Here is a 26,366-nt window from a genome sequence, read left to right on the forward strand (position 1 = left end):
CTTTACAAATATGATTGTGTTCAACATGCCTTACTTCTCCCCTCCTGCTAAAGGCTGTCCACAAGAGGGAAAGTGTGGTAAATCATTAACATTGCCATAAACTATAATGGAATGGGAATAAAGGTTGAAGAAATACTTGTGAATCTGCAGTTCCAGGATCACACAAGGCATCTCTGAAAACAAAATCCCTCAAAGTCCAGGGTACTGGGTGAGCTCCATACTGGGTGTGGAAAATGCACATTTCTTGTAGTGTTCAAATCCTAGGTGGAGGGATGCATCTTGTCTTCTTCTTTAGGAAAATAAATAAAAACTGTACTAGGCATTTAAGGCTTGCTTTTTCCATCGTACAGCACTGAACAATAGTGTGAAGCAGTAGGAGGATTCTGGGAGGGACACACACAACAGGAGGAAGTGGAACAGGGCTCTGCAGGGACTGTTTGATCAACCAGGTGTTAAAAATTGGCCATAGACCGTGTTTGGAAACCTCTCCAGAAAGGTCCAGAGCTGCCATGTGTGTCCTTCCTTCCATCCTCAGCTCAAAGAAAACTCTTCCTTTCCCCTCTAGTTCCCCCAGGCTCATCAGCTCCTTGCCCTCTGAGACGTGGCAGCCTGCTCTGGCACACAGTGGGTCAATTCCACTGTTACAGAGAGGCTTCTGAGTGGTTCTGGAAAAACTCTGAGCCTCTGTAAAGAGCTGGGTGTTAGCGAGGACACAAAATGCCAGTATTCCAATACTTCATTTCCTGCATCTGGGAAATTATTCAAACAATTGTGAATCTTCTAGCAGGCGAGGTGTTATGGCTGAGCTACAACTCTAAAGGCCTGCAGTAGACTGGACGGGAGGAAAACCTCCCCTGCCCAAGCTGCTTTTCAGAGAGGTGAAGAGGGGCTCTGCTCCCTGGAGGGAGGATGGTGGCACTGTCTCACACCTCACACAACAGAAAACAGGGGGTTTAGCAGTGTCGGTAAGGGTGAGTGCTCCCAATTCAGGGGGAATAAACATTGACCAATGTTGTAATCAGCTTGTCATATCTGGGTCTTAGAATAATTAAACCAGCAAGAAGAGGCCCTGGCCAGTGTCAGGGGAGGACACAATTTGCTAAAAGCCACTTAGTTAGAATTTAACTTCTGTGCTGTGATCCCAAACTCTTACAATCTCAGTGTGGAGCCCATCTCTCTCATCTGGCAGACTTGACAAGGGCTCTCAGAGCAGGCAGGGTTTCAAGGGGAAATGGCTGGTTTCCTCTCAGAACTGGTGAGTATCCAAATTCTTGTGTTCTAGCACTGGTCATTAACAGCAGCATGGTCTTTAAGATTGCAGCAAAGGGAATAATTCTTTCATGTAATAGAAGTGAGCAACAGAACTTGGGATGACACAGGTTGAACAATGACTGACTAAATGGCATTTGCAGAAAATACATTAGAAATGCAAAACAGTGAGAGGTTTAAGAGGACCTGGGAAACCAAGAAAGATGGGAATATGGGGGAAGATAGAGAACATAGAATCAGTGAAAAACACAAAACACAAGAACTCTCCCACTCTACTGCTCCGCATTCTCAAGGACAATTGAAGATACTCATCAGTTTAAGGTGTGACTAATTGCCTGAAAACCTATGTGCTTGTGAGAAATGCTCTGAAATTCAGTGTACATCATAGAAACACAGCATTTCCAAGAGGAGCCATTCAAATAGGGCCTCTAAAAATGTCCTTTCATACAGTGTTGATAAAAATGAAATGTAAAAAAAATAAGTTTTGAGAGGACAGAGTTGAGTCATCTCTGGAAAATGGTGAACACTGTCCCTTGAGGGGGCAAAGATGAAAGTAAAAAGGGATTCAAGAAAGCTGTATCTTCTTTCCAGTACAAAGGTAAACACAAATGATCTCAAAAAGGTTTTATGATTTTTGTTTTCTATGGTTAGCAGAACTATCAGAATTAGAGAATGTATTTTTTCAGATTCGTAATAACCGGGAGAGGAGCACAGCAGAATGTGCAGATTTGTATTTCAACTATTTAACAAATGAATTTTGCTTGATTATTGTAAAATTCAAGATGGGTTTTTGCATGTTAAAAGTTTCTTAGTCATAGAGATGTGAAGCTACAAGGGCCTGTAAATTATCTCATGGTCTGAAAGGCATGCCAGTGTCGTCCCTGCATTTCTTGGTTTCAAGTGTTTGAGTCTTAGCAGCCTGATTCTCAGGCTGCTGCATGTAAACAATGTGTATTCTTAGAACTTATCAGTATGTTTTGCATTCTTGTTCTCTGAGAGAGAACTTGACTGATGGTCATATTGACCAATGGAGTCAGGAGGTTGTAACCTCTTTGGGCCAATCGTGGCCCTATGTACAAAATGTATATTAGCCTTTGGAGTCAGATAATAAAGAGCTTTCCATGATTCACCAAGCTGCTGCCTGCTGTCCTCTGTGAGGGTCCGCTCCCACGTCGCAACTTGTTACCCCTCTAAGGGCAGGGGTAACATGCCAGTATCAGGGACTTAGGATGTGTTTCTCTCTCTTTGGCAGATTCAGTACCGGAGGCTGTTGCTAATGATTGTGGTGCTGGGAATTGGTGGAACCCACCTCTCTGGTTTTCAGATGTCTGTGATCAATTATGCTTCTCCGGTAGGCAAAGCTGGAGGAAAGAAAATCCCATCTCTAACTGCTCCTCATGGTCCTAGGCCTTACACTTTGCAGATGCTTTACAGCAGCTCTTAGGTGTGGCTATGTCAGTTTATTCCCAGCTGTTTCCAATGCCATACTGTCACTGTCGAAGTTGGAATGATTGCAAGGAGCTGTGCTCCAACGACAACTTCCCACAGAATTTTGAGGAAATAACATGTTGAGATACCTTCTTAGAGTTTATGCCATGGAGAAAAAAAACCCCAAAAAACAACAAAACTAGCTGACAGAGTCAGCCTTCAGCTTAGCCCTTTTCTCTTTATATCCATTACTGGCCACAAGAACATTTGCACTTCACTATAATGAATATAAGGTCCTAATTTTTTGGTGTAGGCAAGGTATGATTCAACACACTAAAGAGTATAATTAATTTTTGAAAGATGCTTGTACACTGTTTGGCTGTATGAGAGGAAATATCGATCCTTATTTGCAAACAAATATCCTATAGTCACACTTTTAGTCCCAAATATTAATCTAGGTTTTATAAATTGTAAACACTATGAAGAACATTATGATTAGTGCCTTGATGGAACGAAAATCTCTTTTTTATTCCAGTACATTCAGAAGTTTATCAATGAAACTTGGCTGGAGCGATACGGGTCTGCGCTGCCCCAGGAGACCCTGATGCTGCTGTGGTCCCTCATCGTGTCCATGTACTGCATGGGGGGCATGATAGGGTGTCTGTGCAGTGGGTACCTGACTGCAAAATTTGGAAAGTAAGTACATTTCCCAGCATCTCACTACCCAGGGCTGCAACAGGGGAAGCTGTTAAATATTATTCTACTGAGAGAAGGGATACCAGAATTTCACTGCCCCCTGCTGCCGCAGAATTTACCCAGCACATAAAACTACACCTGGGAGCACTGGAGAGACAAAAACATGCAGATATGTCTGATTCCCTTGACACAGCTTTTGTTGACATACAATTCCCATATTTTTGCTGATATTTTACCCTGGAGGAGTTTCTTTCAGCCTCAAGATTTGCTCACACATCGAGTAAGGGGAATGTAGCTTCTCCCTTCCTACTCCTCTGCAAAGACATCCTGCCTTTTCAGAACCAGATTTGCTTGTCCTGTAAGCAATGGATTTAAACATGGCCGTGGCTTCAGCCTGCAAATCCAGAGAAGAGTCAGAGATCAGCCAAAGAAGAAAAAGTAAACCATGGATGATACCCATGTGTTGTTTGCTGTTGCAGGAAGAAATGTCTACTGTTCAACGATGTGGTGCTAATAACAGCCACACTGCACACGGGCCTCAGCAGGAGAGCCAAGGCTTTTGAGATGATCCTGGCTGGGCGCTTCCTCGAGGGCATCGCTGCTGGTAGGGCTCCCACTGCTCCTTGTTAATGTGACTTCTTTGGGGTGGGTACAGAAATCTTCCTGCTGGGAGTACCCAGGAATGTGTTGTAGCCCAGTGGAACATGGAACAGATTGGGGTGAGGTAAGATGAGCTGTGCTTTGCTTTCAAGAGGTGTTGCAGGGAGATCTGATGGGTTAGCTAAACATCTCACTTAAAGTAAAAGGTATATATTCAGTCCATTATTGCAGAGGATTTATGAGAAAGGGTTCAGAAGAGAGAGGGGAAAACTAAACAGGAACTGAAAAGGGATCCTCTCTCTTTCCACAGCTTTAGCACTCTTCTGTTTTCTCCCTTTAGGAATACACATGAATGCCCATGTTCAGTATGCTGGAGAGATCTCACCTAAGAAGCTACGTGGATTTATAAATGTGACCTCCACGGTGTTTCTTGCACTAGGAAAAACTGTGGCGAGAATTCTTGGATTAAGGTGCTTCTGCTACTTCTTCTCAGCCTGTTTTATATTTATTTTTCTTCTATATAGCAGGGAAGTGGTGTTCTCCTAGAAACAGACATACAGCCAGTGTAGGGCTTTATTTTGCTTAACTACAGCAGTCAAAGGGGAGGCATCTACCCCATAGAGTCGCTGAGATTTCCATGTCATTCCCTGGGGACAGAAAGGCCTTTCTCTTGGGAAAGGATGACTCCATCTGGAGGTGCAGTCTCTCTGCTGAAGTTAATAAGAAAAGATTGTATGTAAATACTTTTAGTAAATTTGTGAGATCTAAAAGTTTTGCTAATTTACTGATAACCTCCTGTAGAGTTGTGGTGTTGGTTCAGAGAGCTGTTGTGGGAATATTCTGACCTTCAGAAATTAAAAGTCTAAGAAAAATGTCGGTCTTGCAGAAGAAATAAAGTATTAATAAAGTATTAGTCTATTTTCCTGCCGCTAACCCTAAACATCATCTATTTCAATTGAACTTTTTAATGACTGTATGCATTTTGTGTCTCTTTAGCTAGCCTAGAATTTAGAAAATACCAATTTAGTTATAAACTGTAATTTTACTGAACTATAAATAGATTCTAACATGCTTTCATAGAGAACTTTTAGGAACTGAAGACATGTGGCACGTGCTATTGTCCTTCTCTGGGCTGGTGGCAGTGATTCAACTGCTCTTTTTGCCATTCTTTCCTGAGTCCCCACCCTATCTCTTGCTGCAAAAAGAAGACAAAGCTGGCTGCTTGAAAGGTAAAAGAAAACTTTAGATCCATAATTTGTTAAATCACAACTCTTGGGAAAGTGAAGCTAACAGCAGGAATTGGCTTTTCTATTAGCCAGCTACAGATTTCTTGATAATTACATGATTAAAGTCCTCCAGACCAAGCAGAATCATCAGAGACACTTAAGATCTACCTCTAACTGCTACAGCATTTTCCAGGGAAGTTTCACCATGTTCCAGTAAGTGATGTTCCTTCTAGTCCTTTTCTCAGTAACTGATGAATCAAAGCATGGACTCAACTGCAAATGTTTAGCATCATTAAAAGTTGAAAACCACAGCATTATGAGTGGATCAAATGATGGAGGGGTATATTTCATTCTGTCTCTTCTGTAGCCATGAAGCAACTCTGGGGAGAAGGGAATTATCAAACAGAATTTGATGACTTGATGAAGGAAAAGGCTATAACAAAAGGCACCAAAATCATGAATGTCCTAGAGGTGCTTAGAGAACGATCCGTGTACCCACAGCTGTGTACCATGCTCCTCCTTTTGCTGAGTCTGCAGCTCTGTGGCCTGAGTGCAGTTGAGTATGCCCTATTTCCATGCTTGCATCTGCTGTTAAGTGTCCAAAGTGCCATAAGGCAAATTTGTCCCTTTCCTCTGGGTCTATGTTATTCCTCCTTACACAGAGCCCACTGCCTGACACCTGTTGTATCATGCCCAGTATTGCTCCTACCTTTAAGGGAACTCCTCAGATTGGAATACAAGAATTCCAACTCAGCCTAAGTTCCTGCAAGGGCACTGTTGCCTTCATTCCCCTTGTGGAACAACCAAGGAACCTGTAGAGGAAAGGGTTACAAGTATCCTAAGGCTCACAGCAACCCAGCACCACTTTCTTTGACTTCTGCAGTGGCAGATGGCCAGATACTGCCACCCAGTCCCCTGTCATTTGAGAAAGGACATTTATCCATCCAGTAACATCCTTTCAGCTGTTTTCATGTAAAGCTGGCTGAGCCCAGTGCAGTCCATTCCCCTTCATATTATCACTTGTCTGGGGGTGTCTCTCCACGAGCCCTGGTTCAGCCTGTGCTGGAGGTGGTTCATTCCAGCTTCCAGCAATGGAATTCCCACTGCACTCTGCTGGCAGAGAAATGGTGCCCATTCCCTCAGGGACTCTGCAGATGAGCAGCTTCTGTTTAGCAACTGGAAAAGGGCAACAGAATCAACTGCTTGCTTGACAATGTATGGTGTGCTAAGACTGAGATTTACTCTTCTTTCTCTTGTCTTGTCCCTTTCCCTTTCCTTTCCCTTTTTGCCAAAATGACACTTTTTCCCCTTGTCTTATAATATACTCCTTTCAACTACTTTTTTCCTTTTTGGTTTGTTTTTTTTTTCCCCTGACAAATCCATTTCCTTGATTGCCATTAACCTTTTGATTTCTCACATCTGGAGCAGTTGTGTTACCTCTACTAAGGCCCAATAATGTATTGCTGGTTTTGCAGTGATAACAAATCTAGTTCTAAGTGATGCTGGATAGGCACATATCACATCTATTAAATGTGCTTTATTTTTCTTTTTTCCAGATCACCTTTTACACCTCAGAAATTTTTGTGACAGCCAACCTGCAGGAAAGCATAATCCCATATGTTTCTCTAGGAGTTTCAATCTCTGAACTCATCGCTATCATATTCTGTGTAAGTCAGAGTTTCCTGGGATTTTAAGAATTGAAGTATTCTTCCTTGAAGCAAATGAATCTTCTCCTTATCAACCAAAGAATTTTTCTGTGGTGCTGCATAAACCTGTACAGTGATTGTTACCATCCACTGCAATTTTTTCCCAACTTTCAACTGTTTCATCCCATCTTCATTCATCCTTATTTCTTATAAGAATCCCTTATGAAGTGTCATTCAAACATAAATATGTGTATTCATTTCCATATATTTGTGTATAACTATACATTGAAATGGAGTTGTAACATGCTTCCATTGATTGCAGTGTTTAGGAAGTAGCTTCAATGCTGGACAGTGATGGTAATTCATAGTATTAGAGAGTGTAGAAGGAATTCAATAAAATAACAAAGTTGGTACCAATAAGATTTGTGCTCTCTGAAGTAAAAAGAACTCTAGGAGAATGCTTGCTTTGTTGGATGGCTCACAGTTGGAATTTGCCATGCTTCCAGTGATTGGCAATTTTTTTCTATTCCTCAGAGCTCCATAATTGATCGGTTTGGACGCCGAACGCTTCTGTGTGGTGGTTACCTGCTGATGGCCCTGATACTGGTGCTGCTTGAAACGAGCCTTCTGCTGAGTGTAAGTGTGTCTCTGGGAGTGGATCTCCATCAGAATTCTCTGTGCAGGACAGCAGATAGCCAGCCTTAGCTTTCATGTCCAAACCAGCAGGTCCGAACATCTCCTAAACACAAGCTCACCTCTGTAGATGTGACACCACAAGCTGCTCCTGGCCTTTCACTGTTTTCAGTGTAGAAAGATAAGCAGGTCTAGAGAGCATCTACACAGCTCAGCATCATAGGCTTTTTCACAAATATTGCTGCTCCTGTGCTTGGATCAGTTGTGTTACAGCTATAGAATTAATTTTCATTCTCCTCCCTCCTTTCACCTTTGCTTAGGATCAGTTCCTCTGGTTGCGTTACTGCAGTGTTATTCTCATCTTTTTGTTCATCGTTGCTTATGGACTGGGACCAGGTGAGTACCACAATAAAAGCAACAAGAAATCTTGGACAGCAGGGATAAGCACAAGCCATTAATGTATAGAAGTAGAATTAGAATGTGTAAGAAGATCTTTGAAAATCAACAGCTTGATTGAGACTGAGATTGAGGGAATCTCAATTTTTGATTAATTAATTACCCAAGAAACAATTTATTTAACAAATTATATAAATGATTCACACCCAGATGATTCAGACCCCTGTTTTCTCTCACTGGATTACAGGTTCAAACAAAAAAAATCCTTGTTAATCAATTCATGAAGATCTGTTTTGCACAGTGTGAATACTGTTCAGTGCACACAGGTACAGATGGCTGATCTCTGCCAAAGGGCAGAGGTAGGCTTTTCTAAAATATCAGAGTTTTCTCAACTTACCTGTAAAATCCTACTCTGTGAAAGACTGACACCTGACAGAATGCATAATCTGTCTCTTAGCACTGCTCAGTCCTTCCTTGTCCTCTCTTAATATCACCTTTGATTGCCACATCAGTAACACCAGACCCAAACTTACAGCTCTCTGGTAGAACCTCACTCACCTAAGACCAGGATTTACTCCAGAAGTTCTCTGACTAAACACTACCAGGTGTTACTAAAGTTTCCAAAATCAAATGTCAGCCTTTGGTATTGTAAGGGTTGTACCTGGACACCACAAATGTCTTGAAAACACAACAGAATTCCCACAGTAGCAGAACTGAGATATCTTCAATAGGAAATGCTCAATTACAACAATGTTTCTGTGATTTTTTTGTGTTTGTTTTGTTTTTTTTCCTCAGCTGGAGTTGTTGTGTCTGTCATGAATGAAATCTTCACCCTCTCAACAAGGGCCTCGGCTTTTGTAATTGGTGGAATTGTCATTTGGCTAGGCCTCACCTTCACTGGAATGATTTTCCCCTTTGCTGTAGTAAGTAATTTGATTCAAATCTTCACTTTGACTCTGTCAATTTAATCTGGATTTCTAGGCTGATCTGGACAGGGAGTAGAATGAGATGACTTGTAGATGATCAAAACTGTGAATCCCTTATTGCTGTGGCATATGGAGGCCATTTATATAAAGCACTTCCCAATACTTCAGAAACCACCTGCTGCCCCAAGAACAGATTGAAAAGATAAATAAATATTGTTTCTGTAAAATGAGCCTATTCCTTATTTCACAGGAATAAGTTTCACAAATCAACAAGTTTCAAGAATCTATAGGGACAAGTGTTTCCAAGGAAATCACTCATCTTGTTCTATTTTTTATCTCCAGATGCTTCTTGGTCCTTTTTGCTTCCTCATCTTTATTGCTGTCCTGATCACTTCAGCAGTTCTTATCTACCTGTTCCTCCCAGAAACAAAAGGGAAGTCAACCTCTGAAATCACAGAAAAGTTCAAAACCCTCCGGTTTAAGAGGACTCGTCATCAGGCTGTGGAGATGCATTCTGCTGAAGAAAAGACATTTTGCACCAAGTTCTGATAAGCCACCATAAGTAATTTCCACTGTTCAGGCATAACACATCAATTGTATTTCAAAAGTTTTTTTCTCCATTGCTGTCATTTTAAAGCAGCAAGATTTGTGTTTATGTTTCTTACTTTATAAGAAAGTTCTGCTCAGGATTAAGAGCAGGATGAAGATAGGATTAAACATAGCCATAGTCTTGGAAACAATTTTCATGTCATTTCTTTATGCTATCACACTGTAAAGGACTTAGTATTTCTTGTGAACATTGCACATGAACAAATGCCAGGTAGAATATAAATACAAGGTAGAATAATGTCTTCTATTTCCTTGAGCTGACATCATGTAACCTTATGTCCTGATTGTCTCTATGACTGTCAGGGATCAGCCCTGATCCCCAGGCATCTGCTACAGAACTCTCACTTGCATCCTCTGGAGCAAAGTGACTGCACTCTCCATGCAGGTCAGTTATGGCAAAATCAGGAGGAAGTTCTTGTAATGTATTCTGGTGCCTCATGGATGGCACAAGGGTTAACAAATACACACACAGTGCTGAGAGCTGGAAGGAAAGAGCCCTGGAGAGAGACAGAGAGAAAGATTTTGAGAGAGTACTGAGAGAGTTGGCAGCTTGAAAATTCAGCCCATTTTATTAAAAAGTAACTGTTCCAAAAAAAAAGGAGAAGTCATGATGGACAGTATCTGCTAGCTGTGTGCTGCTCTGCGACACACTGCACTTTGCTGCTGCACGCCATCCTCACTTCACTGCTGTGCTCCACAGCGCCCCTGCACTGTGCTGCTCAAGGGCTGCCAGTCCTGTTGGCCACTGCAGCATTAATCACTTCCCTCCCCAAACTCTTCTACCTTTGTATAGGATAGTAAGTTATTTTTCCTTTTTCTGCCATAATCACAAACAGTATTTCATGCCTTCTCTTTAGCAAGGCCGTAAGTCCTTTCTTTCTGCAGTTTAACCATTCTTATGTATAATCGTTGTGCCGAGGTCTGAATTGAGTTTTCGGTTGTTTAGGGAGTTTTCTATTTAAAAATTTCAAATAGTATACTCACTTCTTCTGAAGGAATAACCACAGGAGGAGCTCTGATATTAGTGCCAGTGTGTGTTCCAGCAATTGAAACCTGACTTAGATTTTAGATTCACTTCTTTTATCACTCCCTGTATCACACCAGGGAGCACTCATGATACTGAATGTTGTCATTCAGAGGGCCCTCTCCTGTTGAGGGACTGAAATATTTAATCCACCCATTTTAAGCGTTGTCCAGTTGCTACAAAAACACATAAATCAACAGAAACCACATAAAGTAAACATTAACCTCAGAGCAGGATGGTTACTTAAGCTGAAGGTGCAGAAGAGGCATGAGAGAAAACAGTTCCTCAGTCTGACAGAGCTCTGTCTGCCTGGAATCAGCCACACTTTGGACAGAGATGGAAAAGCTCCTTCCAGAAGGGGTGAGTACTGCAGCTGGCAGCACCAGCTGTTGGCATGAACCTTCAGAAGAACTGAGAGGTTGCCTGTTGCAATTGCCATTCCTAAAGATAATGCATTACATATTTACCAAACTTTTTTTTTCAAAATAATAGAGTAGGCAGGGGATGATCCTTTAAAATTAGAGCTAACATTTTAAATAAAAAAAAATCAAAAGATACAGATCTAACTTTCTGGACTAAATCATCATGGAGACTTTGAAGGAAGTTCCAGCTGGTTAGAAAAACTAATTTTAAAAAAATGTGGAAATTAAATTCCTATACTTCTTAGATGGTGAGGTATTTCTGTACCATTTTTACCTCCTTGCTTCCATGTCTAAGTGTGATACTACCAGGCTACTCTCCTTGCTTGTAGGTTGATAATGTTATGAAATGGTACATTTGAAAAGAAAGGGTTTGTGATGGTTTAGTTAATGGTGATGTGATGGTTTAGTGAAGAAGAGCAGCAAAACTGAAAATCCAGAACCTTTGTCTGGCTGATCTTTTTTGCGTTTATGCTTTGCATATTCTGCTGAGATGGTTTAAACATCATCAAACAAGCCAATATCCTAGAAATGCAGGGACTACAATACCCCAGCTTCTTCTGTGATGAGCTTGTACTGTTCCTTGCATCTTCAGTACCAGTGGTTGGTTGTAATGTTCTTTGTGTTGGGAACTAGTGTATCCCAAGTCCATTTCAAACCTCTATGAACAAATCCTCCTCCATCATAAGAAAAGCAGATACAGCATCTTCAGGGGTCATTGATGGTGGGGTCAAAATGTAAAGAATACTTCCCAAATCAAATTGCAATTTTGTCCATTGACTTTTCATTCCAGCCTCTCTTCTTTGCAAAAGAAAAGGATAAGAGCTCACCTATAGCTGCCTTTGGTGGCCATGCTCAGGTAACAAACACATCAATCTCCCCACTCAATAGATGTTGCTATCATGCCCTCTTCCCTCTGGGTCCTCTCTGACAGCTCAGCTTGCAGCTCCCCTAGCAGTGTTATAAAAGGGAATTTCTAATGCCTGTGTCTCCTGGGTGACAATGAGAACAGCATGAGGCCAAATGGATTACAAATGTAACATTTATCTTCTCCCATGCTGTTCTTTCCAGGTCTGCTCAGGTTCCACAATGAAATGCAACTGCAGGTGGCCGTACCTGTGAACTGTGCTGAGCAGACACTAAAGCCATAGAGTTGCTAACTCAATAGACAGATGGAAAAATACCCATTGGGATCAGTGTTCACTATTGGCACTGTACCAGGTCAATGGTGTGTTCTGCTGTGGTAACTTCCCCTTTCATGTCTCAGTTCCTTCTCTCTGATCTCACTCCCTTTGCTGGTCCTTTTGCAGGAGCTGCTCTCAGCAGAAGCCCAGCTGGAATACCCCAGAGGGACTGTTCATCCCTGTCACACAGCACCATGGCTGGGTTACAAACAGCCTTGGATTCCTCTGTCCCTGTGTTGTGAAGTCCAGCCGTGCTGGCTCTGATACAGCTCCAGTGTCTCCTGCGAGAAGCCAGGTTACTTTGGTGGGCACCTCCTCTGCTTCATGGCTTAAAGAACCTTTCCATCTCAAACATTCATCCTCCCAAACTGCACCAATCCAAAGTGCCAGACCTCAGGAGACCTCCCAAATGCTCACTATTGCTGCATCTCCTACAGTTACTGATAAACCAGAGAGCAGATGATTAACCTGCCAATATTAATGTTTGTGAGCTGTTCTCTCATACTTCTGCAAGTGACATCTCAAATTATTTTGACTGCTCACCCTAGCCATCTTGCCTTCAGGAAAGAAGAAAATTTAAACTATTTTATTTCTATTGCTGTTTCACACCTAAAGACTGGAGTGTATCATGTCACAGTAACAAAAAAACTGGATTTTATGAAGTCAAACTTTGCCTTCATTGTCATTATCTTGTCATCATGTTCAAAATGCTGTAAAAGAAGGTGCAAATAAAATAAAATAAAATAAAATAAAATAAAATAAAATTTTGTTTCTCTGATTTATTTCCAGGAAAACCTCATCTCTTTCTTTTTCCTTATCTTTACTGAAATCCTCATCAGCTCAACATCTTCATCGTCCTCTTCCTTCCAGAGACAAAGGAAAACTTTGTTATGAAAATAACCAAAGAACATTAGATTTTAGGAAGAGACCTCATTCCTTTACAGGAAATACTTCTCTTGAGGAAGTACCACCTACACAAACTGGTCAGTAGAAAGACCATATATTATGGTCATAAAAGACATTAATGCTTGCAGACTGCAAAACAAAGGCAAATTATTATTTTCTAGTATGGGAAAAGATACCAATATTTTTTCAGACTCAAGTGGAATCTTCATGAATGTGAGTCACTCCCATATCACCTTGAAAATGTGAGAGCAGTCAGCAATCAACAAGTCATTGTAACACAAAATGTGTGCTATGTTAAACCCTTAGATTTCACTCAGAACGTGTTTTGTACCTAAATATCTTCTTTAGTTCCAGTCCCAATGATTTTGTTATTCAGAATTTCATTTTGAGTTTTGGATTATAACAAACCCAAATCAAATCTGAAAGAAACCACTGAGTTTCCCTCAGTGCAGAATTAAACTGCAGATGGCTTCAGTCACTCACAATGAGCAGTCTAGTGTGGCTCAGGCTGGCTTAGAACCAAACCTGGTTTTCAGCTCTTTAGAAAAAACTGTTTGACACATCCCATGAAGGTGGAGTTCATTGTTTGTCCATTTCGCAGCAAGCAGTTCCTACAGCTCTATTAAAAAAATAATTACAAGATCTCCTTAACTCAGTAATAATTCTTCAAGCGTGCAATTGTGCACAACTTACAGTGTAGCAGCTATTTCAAGAATATAGGTGACATTTTCTACAGAAATGGTCAATTTCATTGACTTGACAAAAATCCAAGAAGTAAGCTCCTAGAATGAAATTCTCCTAAAATTTCTCATAAAGTGAAATAACACCATGGCCCAGAAATCCCTCAAAAAAGAGAAATTTCACTGTGAGCTGGTGAACATTTGAGGTCCTCAGTAATTATTTTCAGTAAATATTTTCAATTATTTCCTTGTGACATAACCTCCCTACACCTCACTACAATTTGAGAAAAAATGCATAATGAAAAGGAAGCATTAACATTTTGAAACAATAGCCAGGAGATACTCAAGTAGTTACAATGTTGGTGTTCAAGACAAAATACAAAAAATGCTGAATCATTCTAAACACCATCACCAGCCAGGATAAACAGCATTTGTTATGCAGTTATACAGACAATAGTTGGAATTACACAAGTAACCAAGGTTTTAATATTACCATGCTTTTTTTTTCCCTCATTGATTTAGACTCAGAGGATTTGCAGTGAACCCCTCTGTAAATAATTGCATTCTGTGTTTTTATAAACTGAAAGTACAAGTCCTGACGGTGAGATGGAGCATTTACTGAGAGTTTCAGCATAACCCCATTGCCCCATTTGTCCCCACCAGGAGAATCCCCAGGCACGAGGAGAATGAGCAAAGACTTGGAAGGCAAGAGGAGCACAGGGCATCAGGCACAGGAAAGCCCCAGGCAAACCAACCCCTTTTTCCAAGTGCTGGCTGCAGTGGGAGCTACGGGGAGGTACAGTCTGAGCTTTACCTCACAGGAAAGGAGCCTCTGGGTGTCAAAGATGATTTTTCAATGCCAGGAGTCTCTGGGAATCAAAGGTGAATTTTCAATGCCTGCAACACTGATTTTGGAGCCATTTCAGCTGGGTCAAAGCTGAAACGTGAGTGAGTAAGATCCCAGTGGTCCTATCCTAATTCATTAGGAAATATTTACCTTCTCTGACAACTTTTATGGTGTTAGTCTCTTACTGCTTTTTCACCACATCTGCTTGACAAACACCCCCATAAACACCAGACAACATAAACACAGACAAAAATACCCTTCCTCAGCACAGTCTAACTGATTCATAAAGCCAGAACAGCAAAATTAGGCTCTGAAATTTGCCTATTTTTCTTCTAATTATGATATTTACTTTATCAATGAATCTGAAACAGAGCACCACATACTTTACTAAACCTCGTACCAGCTGCTTTTTGCTTTTCGTAGATTATGGCAGATACACACACTAGTCTGTACCATAGAAGTAAAGCATTTTACTGTTCCTGGAAAACTATTTGGATTGTTTTGCCTAAACTCTTCTCGTTTCCCTTCCCAAAGCCCTCACTGGTCCCCAGAAGAAACTTTTCTCTGCTTTGAAACTTCACCCCTGGAGACTGCACTAGATGTAATTATTTCCTAAAATACTTAATCTGGCAGTGTTAACTTTGGCCAGTTGAAGTAAATATAAGTGAGTGAAGAGGAAATAGTAAAAATTTAACTCTAATCCCTTAAGCCAAATGCCCACTGCTGTAGCAGCAGGCAGGAGACAGAGAGACACAAGCCTGTGATGACAAAGACACATCACACGCTGGACAACCAGCCCTCAGACAGAGATGGCAGGTTTCCTATCAAACCTGGTAAGTACTTGGTGGGGTATGTACAGCTGTGACATTTTTGTGTGCTGCTGGGGCTTCAAAGAAAACAAAATGGGTGACTTGGTAAGAACCAGGCTCCTGTTTACTAAAAGCATCTTGGAAGTGGTTCTGCCCACTATTTTGAGGTATTACAGCACTTCATGTGCTCAGCCATCCATCTTTACCATATTTTTATCAATATTTTAATGTGTCTTAAGTGTTTTCATGGACTGGAAAATATTTGCTTGTCTAGAAACAAAATTTGCTTTGCTCACTTGGTAAAAAAAAAAAAAGGGCTTTGTTAAATATAACTAATTATTGAGTGCAAGACGTGGCAGGCAAAGGTTTTGAGAGGCAGGGAACAGGACTGGGTGCTAGCAGCTGTGGTGCCTTGATAAGGATGTTTGTGGAAGCTGCACTTCCTTGAGCTGGATGTAGAAAAATCACAGGAGGATGCATATCTTACTCCAGGGCAAGCAGAGGGAACATTCCTATGTGAAAATCCCCTGAACAAATGAGATGCTTCTGGAGAATGAAAGACACATTGTGAGAACAGCCTGATGTGGCTACAACCTTAGGAAGATTTCATTCTACTTCTGCAGGTACAATACCAGGGGCTCTTTCGAATGATCGTTGTCCTGGGGATTGGTGGCACATTCCAAATCGGCTTTCAGATTTCCACCATCACCTACATGTCTCAGGTAGGCAAAGATGCACATGGCACACTGGTTAATGAGAGCACTGAGTCTCCAGTGCTTCCTGAGGCTGCTTCTCTGGCATTCACAAAGGCTTTAATCACAGTATTCTCCTATTATTTCCCACCTGCTGTGCTATTTTATCATGAAGAGCAGAGCATGTCAAAGTGTTGCAAACAGAAGAAAAGAGAGATCTGCAAGTTGTTGTTAATAGAACAGTTCCTCAGAAGACACACACTAACTAGAGTGGCATCCATCTCCCCTAAAATCATATGGCACAAGTGCCTTCTTCAGTGGTTTCATTTGATATTTTTGTGGTTATCCATCCTCACAGAAAAATAGAACAAGTGAGCCTTGCTCCAGGAAAATGTCTGTTCTCTCCACTGACCACACGTAAAACTTCCATTAAGGGCACTGAAGTCTAGAGGGAGGACATAATTATTTTATAGACATCACCTTAATGGAAAAGCATTATTTTCTGGCTTTAGACCACTAAGTTCTGAGTGAAAAAGTATTTAGGAATTGTACTGAACAGGCTCTGTGTAATGTGGCATTCTTGGCAGGTGCGTGAGAGAGAAGCCATAACTCATTTGCAGAACTTTGTAGTACTGTTTACACTATTCTTACACCAGTCCCTTCCTCACTTCCTCAGATTTCAAGGATAAAAACCCCAGAGACTGAACTTCTAATGGCAGAATGAGCACAGCACACTCTATTATACTGTATCTCTTAGCTAATACACACTTTTAAAGCCTATGTAAAACAGTAAGTTCAGCTGAAGCAAGAAAATTATTTTGTAAATATAATAAAATACCTGCCCTGCCGTCACAGGTATCATTAATGATTTTTTTTTTTTCTGTCTCAGCATGTCAAGGCTTTCATTAATGAAACCTGGCTGGAGCGCTATGGCTACCCCATCCAGCAGGATAACCTCTTGTTCCTGTGGTCTATCACTGTGTCCATCTTTGGTATAGGAGGTATCTTGGGTTCTTCAGGAAGCAGATACCTCACTGTCAAATTTGGCAAGTATGTATGTTTAAAGACAATTTGTCAATTGCATCTTGGCTTAAGGAAATGATAGTTGAGGTTTTAAATGAGACAGGCTTGTAGATGTAGTCATGGCTTAGCTGTGGTGGCAGCTCATTTTCCTGCTTCCTGCCCCTGTCCTGGGGCATGGGCTGTGCTGTCAGCCTGTCACACCAGGCACAGCTCCTCAGACTGGGTTCATCTCAGCAATGAGGAAAGGCAGCACCTGGCTGCAGTCAGAATGGGTTCTTGGACGTGCTACTCAAAATATAGAATCACTGAGATCCTTGTTGGTGCTGCAGAAATGTGTTTCACAGTGGATGTTCAAGGGCAGAAAAGCTTTCAGAGTTTTCTCTGCTACACAATTCAGAAGTGTTCCCAAACTCCCAGGTGCAGCCAGTGCCAAGGCTCACTATGAGTCCAAAGTACCCAGTGCTTATTTTCTCCCAGACCACATATGTGGAATTTCAAAAAACTATCAAGACAACTTCAGCCAAGGCTTCCTGCATGGCATTAAGTGCCATTTCCATTCTGAGTCACAAAAAATCTTTTCATTTTCTTGCACTTACAGAAAGAAATGTCTCTTGTGCACCAATGTGCTCATGATAATGGCAGCATCCATCATGGGCTGCAGTAAAATATCCCACTCCTTTGAGATGATTTTAGTTGGACGCTTCATGTGTGGCATAAGTGCAGGTGAGTGACCTCTCCCACAGGTCAGCAGAATCTCACAAAAGTTTGCATCTTTATTCAAAGTAAATAATAAGCCTCCACTAAGAAAACAAAATGTTGAAGTCAGTGATCTTTTGTAAGAAGATTTTCTATAATACTCTGCATTAAAGAGCATAATTATTGTTAATTTCACTGATACCAAATGAAATTCAGCTTTGCCAAGTGTATGAATATTCAGAGATGTCAGAAATGTTTTGATACCACATGAAACAAGGGATTTTCTGAAGGAAAAATGTGTACAATATTTTCTTAAATTTAGCTAGCAGTACTGAAAATTACACAGTTTAAAGCTAGTATTTTCATAAGGGGGAGTATTGCAAGTAGTAAGTCCTTGGGGTTAGTACAAAGATCTGGGCTTAATAAAGCAAAATCACTCCTAGCAAGTAGACTACAGGCAGTAAAGACATTCTGTGATGCTATCAGTATTTTTTTTGTATTTTTCCCCCACACAATACCTCTTTTAACTTATTAAAGATTTAACTTAGAAGTTAATGTCTATTTTCAAACAACTAGATTTTGCACATTGCTTCTCTGACATACAGATGTGTTGAAGAGCTATGGTTGTAATTTGGGAACAGCTTACCACAGGGGTCTTGTTCTGCTCTAAAACCTGTATCGTGCCTCATTCAAAAACCTGATTTTTGTTAAAGAGACTGAAATCAAAAGAGATTGCTTTGCCATCGCATACAGCCAAGAGCAGAACATGTTGCATTTGAAACAAATAAAAGGGGCTGTGAGTACCATATCAGGAAAAAGCTTCTGTTCCCAGACTAGAATTTAGCATGTATGAGTTAATAAACATAATTAGAAACACCAACTGTGCCTGAAATCATATAAATTATTGCTGGATATCAGAAAAGAAATACTTGTGTCTCCACCTAATCACATGCAAATCAACACTGACTATAGCTCTAGATGTGATAATTTTTCTATAAATCTACCATGCAGCTCTTCAATAGCATTATGTCAGAAAAGGTTGAGATAATGTGGGTTAACTACAAGCATATTAAATACTGCTAAAAAGTGTTTATTCAGCACCTGCATACCCTGTGTCCTTTAAACCATGTTAAGGCTCACAGGAGATGTTATGATGAGGCTACACCTACACTTTGAAGAGAAAACTGTACATTTCTTAAGATCAGGGAACTGCACTCTGCAAAGAGGACCAATACTTCTGTAGAAAGAGTTAAAAAATCTAGTACTGAAAGTCTTGTATGTGAGTTGAGGTACGTGCCAGAGACAGCTGTATTCTGTAATACGTAATTATTTACATCCAGTTTTATCTCCAATGGTTATGTCTTCTTTCTTCTCTCTCATAATTCCCTCTTCCCCTCAAGGTCTTTGTGTTCCTCTACATCACCAATATGTTGGAGAAATTTCCCCTAGGAAGCTACGTGGATTTGCAAACTCAACTTCCTCTTTCTTTTGGTCATTGGGAAAAGCCGTGGGGCAAATTTCAGGACAAAGGTACAATTGATTACCCACGCAATTCATTTCTGGATCTCTTCCACCTTTTGCTTCTTCCTGTGCTTTTCCATCCATTCCTTTCTCTCCTCAAGGATGATGCGATGAACTCTAACACACATTTTGTCCCTGCCAGGGAGCTGCTGGGCAGCCAGTCGCTGTGGCCCATGCTGATGGCTTCCTGTGGAGTCCCAGCACTGGTCCAGCTGGTCACGCTTCCCTTCTTCCCAGAGTCCCCTCCCTATCTCCTCATGCACAAAGGAGACCAGGAAGGCTGCAAAAAAGGTAACTGAGGGATTCAGGTTCCTGTTCCTCACTTGACTCAGAATAATTTTGTGATGCTTGCTTTCCCCATATGGAAAGAAATAAATAGGACAAAGTTTCTCCCTGCTCATTTCCCACATGGCTCTGTGAATACCTACTGAGTCCATTATTGTTGTAGCCCCCACATACAAAACTACTTCCCTCTATAGCTCTGTATTACAAAAACTTCCGCATTTATCTGACACCACCTCCACTGTCAGTCTGATTACTAATGATAAATGATAAATGAAAAATAGTTGTTTGCACTGCAGGGCTTCAGTGTGCACCCCTTAGCTCTGGTTATTGGCTGTGTTCCCTGCTCACACCCTGAGAGAAGGAGGAAAGCAGAAAAGTGGCCCCATGGGCAGAGAGGGAGGCCTTGTGCACCCCACTAGCCCCCTCTGGGGTCACAGCAGGTCCCACTGTGCAGGAGGGGATCAGGGCTCTGGAACACCCTGTAAGACATCTCTGCCTCTCAGCACAGCCCCAGCCCACGCTGGGCTGCCTCACACTTGTATCAGCTACTCAGAAAACTCCTTAGGGAATAAACAGAGAATTAACATGGCAGGTCTCGCTCTCCTCTTCACAGCCATAAGGCAGCTTTGGGGTGAAGGCCAACACCAAGCAGAGATTGATGACATCATGAAAGAGAAGGCAACAATGAAAAACACCAAGATCTTGAGTGTCCTGGAACTAGTGAAAGAACCAGCTTTCCGTTGGCAGCTGTACATGATAGTTATTCTGACGGCCACAATTCAGCTGTGTGGCATCAATGCAGTTGAGTGTATTCCCCCTTAAAGTCCCGAGACATCACAGCTCACAGGAGCTTCCTCCGTTTTTCTCAGGCTTCTCAGGCCAAGCCTTGCTGTCTGCCAGCCCTTCTTCAGGACAGCAGCAGCCACAAGGCTTGGCTGGGCTCTCTGTGTGACATCCCTCTGCCCAGCTCTTGGTCCTTGCTGGAGTTCCCTGCCTCTGTAGTTAAGCTCATGGAGCAGCCACCTTTGGGAGCCATTGCAGAGCTCCAGAGCTCACCCTTATGAATGAGCCCACTCTCTACTGGCAAAATCTATAGTTTTATGTGACTGCTCATGGCAACTGCTGCTGTTTGTCCCTTGGCTCTTAGCACCCTGACATGTTGGGGTGGCAGTCTGCTCACTCTGCCCTTAAAGCTAACAACAAGCATGCTCCCTGTCCTGCAGCTTCTGCAGCTCTGCTTTCCTCACAGCAGTGCTCCTCTGGGATCCCTCTGAAGTCACAGCTTTGCAGCTGCCTGCATGACCCTCCTACCTCTAACACCATGATGCAGCAGCATCTGTAAAAGAAATACACAACTGAATCTAACCCAGCTTAAACTGGAATTTTTGTCACCTCAGCACATCTCCAAACACTAGCAGAGATATTTGAAAATATTTTTGGTTTATCCTCTCATGACTCCATAACCCACACTCTTCTTTCTTGGGAAGATCTTACAATGATGTTTTTGGATGGGCTCTGAAAACAAACTATACCTGGCTGTTTCTGAAAACCTAAATCAGTAGTTTGCAAACCAAAATGCATTGTAGTAGCTGGAGGTCCAATTATCCCAGCATTTTATATTTTAGCTTAGTAATTAATCAATGTTTTATAATATTTTTTCTGCTGATAAAGTGAATACTACCAAAAAGAGTGTAGAATTCCAGCTCACTCCCAAGCTGAGCTGCGTGCTCCCTGATTAGCAGCAGCTCATATCTAGGGCAGTGTCATGCAAGTTTGGGTAAGAAATCAATTCTTTTCTTCTCTTACGGTTTGATTTGGGTTTTGGTGGTTGTTTTTTTTTTCCAGATTTATTTTTATACCTTTGAAGTCCTCCAGGCAGCTGGCTTTGATGAAAAAATGGCCTCCTATATGACCCTCTCTATTGGGCTCTCTGAACTGATGGCTGCTGTAGTGTGTGTAAGTCACATCACCAGGGGAGTGGGGCACACTTTGCTCTCCAGCACTGACACTGAGGTGATTTCTGTCCTCCAGAGCTCCATCATCGAGCGGCTGGGCAGGAAAGTGCTCATAAGAGGAGGCTACTGGATCATGGGTTCACTGCTGGCTGCTATCACTGTGACTCTGTCCCTGCAGGTAAGGAAGTTCTGCCCACAGTAGATTGCTCTGTCCATCCTGTTTCTGATCTAAAGCTCACTGCCATGACCACGCTACTGAGAAAGGAAAGTGAGGCTTAGATCAAGCCTGTCCATACATAGGATTAAACTCTCTCTTAGCCAGTAGTTTCTTGTACTCCTGCCTTCCTTTCATCATGATCCCATGACCTTAGCAAGGAGCACATAAAACACTGGGAGATTGGTTCCTGGCCTCATCAGACTGCAAACACAAACACTGGCCAGCACAGACCACAAAACACTCCCAGGAAAATGACCCTTTACATTCATGCTGTTTTTAACAAGTAACAAGAAAACCCCTGACCTTTTGCATCAGTTAATTTAAAATTGAACTTTGCTGCAGATGACTGTGGGAAGGCACTCTCTGTTCAGAGACTGGAGACCAGTTCACTTCTCAAACAGTGACATCTCTGTGTCATTGCTGTAGCTTTTTCAGAAGCAAATCACTTGCATTACCAGTACTCATCTGGAGCTACTCTACAGATTCACTGCAAAATTGACCTGGAAGCAAGGTGGCAGCAAACTTCTGGTTTTGTTTCATTCATGAAAGCTCTCAAACATAGAAGAGAGAAATCTTTTTTTTCCTAAAGCATCGAGTCTCATTTTTCCTTGACTAAGATCTGGGAAATCTGCTTTTCAGTACCAGTTATTAAATCTATAACTTAACAGAAGTTAAGAAAGATCTCTGAGGAAATCTTTCTCATATCTCTAAGGATGGGAGGAAGAACAATGAGGTCAAAAAGAAAGGACAGGGTGCAAAAGTACTCTTCAGACTTCATTTAATTGAAGCCTCCCTAGACCTGCAGCTGCTGTGCCCTGGCAGACCTGTGTCTGCTCACCTAACAAAGCCCTCAGCTGCTCCATCCACAGAGTAAAGCACCCACAGCTCTCAGTTCCCACACACTGAATATTTCTTTCTTGAGGTGACAGTGTTGGAAAAGCAAGAGCATTCCTCACCTAGGGCTGTTAACAGTTTTCAACCAGAAGTGTGTTATGGGCTTTTTTCCCCCCAGGACTGGTACTTCTGGATGCCATACTGCAGCCTTGGTCTCATTATCCTGTTTACAGTTGTCTTTGCTGTTGGGCCAGGTGAGTTCTCAATCAAAGGAAATAAAGGAATTGAGTCCTGTGAGCTTATTAATGGGGTTAGTAAAATATTGCCTTATATTGTATAATATTTAGCATAAGTAAATTTATTTAACATAATCTTGCAGTCATTTGAACATTGTGGGTCCAGTTACTCATTGGACATAAAATTCAATACCATCAGGTTTGAGTTTTCCTAACAAGAGGGAAGGAACACACTGGAAAAATACAAGAAAAATAGAGCAAAAGCAGATGGGTAAAAGATTTTTTTTTAAGTGATAGGAGGGAAAAGAGAAAAAGAAAAGCAAGAGTTCTTTTAAATTCAATGTTGTATAATGTTACAGCTTATCCCACATAGACAGCAGTGCAGAAGACCTACTTTGGAGTAATTCTTTGCCTAGCATTTATTGCCTGCTACTCATTAAATTTTATTTTATAAAGGCTAATAATTTTTTTAATATTTGCCTTCCCATATGGCAGGGTTGAATTATTTTCCTAACTCAAAACAGCTGAAATCCTGTAACTTCAAAACATAACTGAAATGCCCAGGAAGTAAATCTGGGAAGATCACTCATTGGTAATCTAGCAGAATCACACAGGAAATTCATTTTAGCAATAGTAATTGTAATTCCATCCTGACACATCTTCTTTCATGAGAAGAGGTCAGGCTTTCTCAAGTGTCAACTTGATTTTTGGATATCCCCAAACATTTATTTGAGTATTTTACCATTTTAATAAACTGATGTCTAGCAGTTTATTAGATGCCACAAACGTTTTCTTTTGTAAAAAAGAGCAACACACTCAATGCCACTGCCCAATTCTGGTACTCGTGGCAGTCCATTATAGTCTCATCTGTTAGCTGACAGTGTAACAGTAACACTCAATCCAAATGTTGAAGCCAAAAACCTAAAAGAGACAATTCTTGTTCTTCTTTCCTTTCAGGTGGTGCCACGGTTTCCACCAGGGTTGAGATTTTCAAGCTGTCCTGCAGACCTCCAGCCTTTGTGATCAGCGCTGTCCTGAACTGGCTGGGAGTGTTTGTGATCGGCACCACCTTCCCCTTCATCGTGGTGAGTGCCTCTGCCTGGGGAGCTCCAGCCACAGCAGCAGTGACAGTGCTGTGTCAGCCTGGAGTGCTCCTGGCACCTGCTCCCCACATCCACTTCTCCAACTGAAGGGCCCTGACTGGCCCAAGATACTCATTCAGACCGAAATATTTGTCCAAGGTCAAAATGGAAAGAATTGCTTATCAAATTCAAACTACTTTGGGTGATGCCTTGAGAGGTTACCTAGAACAAAGGCTAGATAAAAGAATTAAGGCCTTCAAAGGATGCACCCTGGGCAATGCAAAGTCTCATAGAGGCTGCACCCAAGGTGGTCTATGGTCCCGAGTCTTATCTCAGACAGAAATAAGCTTGATCTCTTTGCATATCAGAGGTTAATTGTCCAATTACAGCTTCAGGTAATTAAGCCATATTTCCCTGGTTTCCTCCACCCCGATTCACTTTTGTTTGTACTTTTTGGACCTGAGGATGTGCTGATGACCTTGATTCCCAGGCCTGGAAGGATTGTTTGGTCTGACCAAAATGTGAAGGGAGCTAACCAGCATTCTATACAGAGCTGAGTTATACACTAATGCAGTACAGGACCTGAAAAATGGAAAAGCTAAAAGTTAAGGCATCATGGGACTCAAATACAAAAAATTTGCCAAGAAAGTAACTAAAGCAAAGATATGCTCATCTTGCTCTCTTTCTCACTTTGTTCTTCCCTGCAGGAAAGACTCAAGCACTTCTGCTTCCTCATCTTTATGGTGGTACTTTTCACTTCAGGGATGATTGTCCACCTGTTCCTTCCAGAAACAAAAGGGAAATCAATCATGGAAATCACAGAAGAATTCGATAAGCTAAACTTTAAAAACAAATGTGTTCCAGAAACTCCAAATCATGTCACAGAGGACTATGCCTTCTGCACCAGGCTTTGACTGGCTGTAAGGGGGAATCAGTTTTTTGAAAAATGTAGGAAAAAGAAAGACATTTGCCATTTTCTGACTATCAAGTTGCTCCAAATGGACTGTCAGCTTCCCTATCTGCCACTTACAAGGTTCCCATTTTGCCAAACCAGCTTCTTTCTCAAGCACTCCACTCTGGGCAGCTCTGAAAAGGGATAAGGACTGATATTAACAGGACTTGTGTGAATCGTGAGCATTTTGGCTTAACGTGCTGATGTGTAAATCTCTTCTTGACAGAGCAACTAATACACACTGAAACTACACATGTAGAATTTATAAACACTCTGCTGACCACAGAGAAAGGAAAGACCTGTGATCCTTTCTCCCTCTGATTTCTGAGTATGTTTTTGTTGCACTGAAATGGGAACAGTGAAGTTCTTGGCTTGCTATCTCTGGCTAGGGTTCAATCCATAACAGATTAAAGAAAAAATTTAGTGGAACAGGAGATAAATTCTTTGTTTCTCTAGATTCAACAGAATAGGCAAACCTTGCCAGGTTCCCATGCACAGTGCCATGCTGTCCTTGTGTAGTGTCTAGTTTGACAGACTTCAAACATTTCAGATTTCCTTTCAGCAGCAATAGAGCTAAAAGGGCTGATGGATAGAATCCAGTCCCCAGAAACCCCAAGCACCCACGGTCATTTTAGATACTCTCTGCTACCCTGCCCATCACTGCTGTCATCTCAAGGCTGCAGCTCCTCCTCCAGGAGCAGAATTCCCACAGATATCTCAAGGGTTGTGAATCCCACAGCAACTGAACTGCTGCTTTCCTTATGTGACTTTCGGCTCCTTGGAACCTGTTTACCCCAGAAGAACTGCCTCAGACTGGAACTGATTGAATCAGAAACCTCTTTTGAAATATACAGACCTATGGGACTTTCCTTTTCTTTAGAAGATGTCAGATGTTCCGTGTGTTTCCCTCCATTAATGAGAAGCTCACACAGTTTTAGAAGAAAAGCAATACCATGAGGAAGAACATGAACAAAGCTAAGGCTTACTGTGAAGCACACTATACAATTTAAAGTCCACACTCTAGCCTTGCACAGTAAAATAAGTGGTTTTGCTGTTGCTTTGACTGTCATATTTACTTCAACTCAAGTTATTCAAAATAAGAATTCAATTGTTCATCTTAACTGCTGCTTCTTTTTAATTGCAAATGGTAACCATAATAAAAATGGCAGACTGCCTTGTAATAAAACTTCTGGCCTCCACAAACATTTCTTTCCCCACATCATGATCTCCTCAGGGGGAATTGACTGAAAAAGCAGTTGGTGTGCATAACCTTCCATGACTGGGGTTTTTCATTATTCCTGTCTTCAGTACTGAGTGACACTTCAGACATCTCATTAAATATAACTACATAAATAAAACTATATACCTAAGAAACATGAAGTGTCCTGAGTCAGAAAACTCAATAATTTTGTAGTGTTCCATATGCATGTAATATGATTAAAACTACCATTCATCTGGAGACAGCTACCAATATGATAAGAAATACCAACTTTTTGCAAAACAGAATTCTCTCTTCTCTACCAGTCACCTGGAAACGCCATTCCATTAGAACAACCCCTGAAATCTTTGGAAACC

General features: G+C 41.5%; 1 protein-coding gene across 1 annotated transcript; it reads left to right on the top strand.

Moving 5' to 3' along the window:
- The first annotated feature begins 1,121 nt into the window (after positions 1–1,121).
- LOC310916622 (uncharacterized protein) lies at positions 1,122–25,977 on the top strand. The gene is made up of 24 exons (XM_083874299.1): positions 1,122–1,255; positions 2,522–2,620; positions 3,233–3,393; positions 3,873–3,997; positions 4,334–4,463; positions 5,074–5,222; positions 5,587–5,774; positions 6,776–6,886; positions 7,400–7,501; positions 7,819–7,894; positions 8,690–8,817; positions 9,163–9,362; positions 15,286–15,322; positions 15,922–16,020; positions 16,880–17,040; positions 17,612–17,736; positions 19,110–19,239; positions 19,373–19,521; positions 20,129–20,316; positions 21,361–21,471; positions 21,547–21,648; positions 22,700–22,775; positions 23,715–23,842; positions 24,547–25,977. The coding sequence occupies exons 1-24, from the start codon at positions 1,232–1,234 to the stop codon at positions 24,751–24,753; spliced, it is 3,006 nt and encodes a 1,001-aa protein (XP_083730425.1). The 5' UTR covers positions 1,122–1,231; the 3' UTR covers positions 24,754–25,977.
- Positions 25,978–26,366: the final 389 nt, after the last annotated feature.

Source organism: Zosterops lateralis (genome assembly GCF_965231275.1).
Source record: "Zosterops lateralis genome assembly, chromosome: 17".
NCBI lineage: Eukaryota > Metazoa > Chordata > Aves > Passeriformes > Zosteropidae > Zosterops > Zosterops lateralis.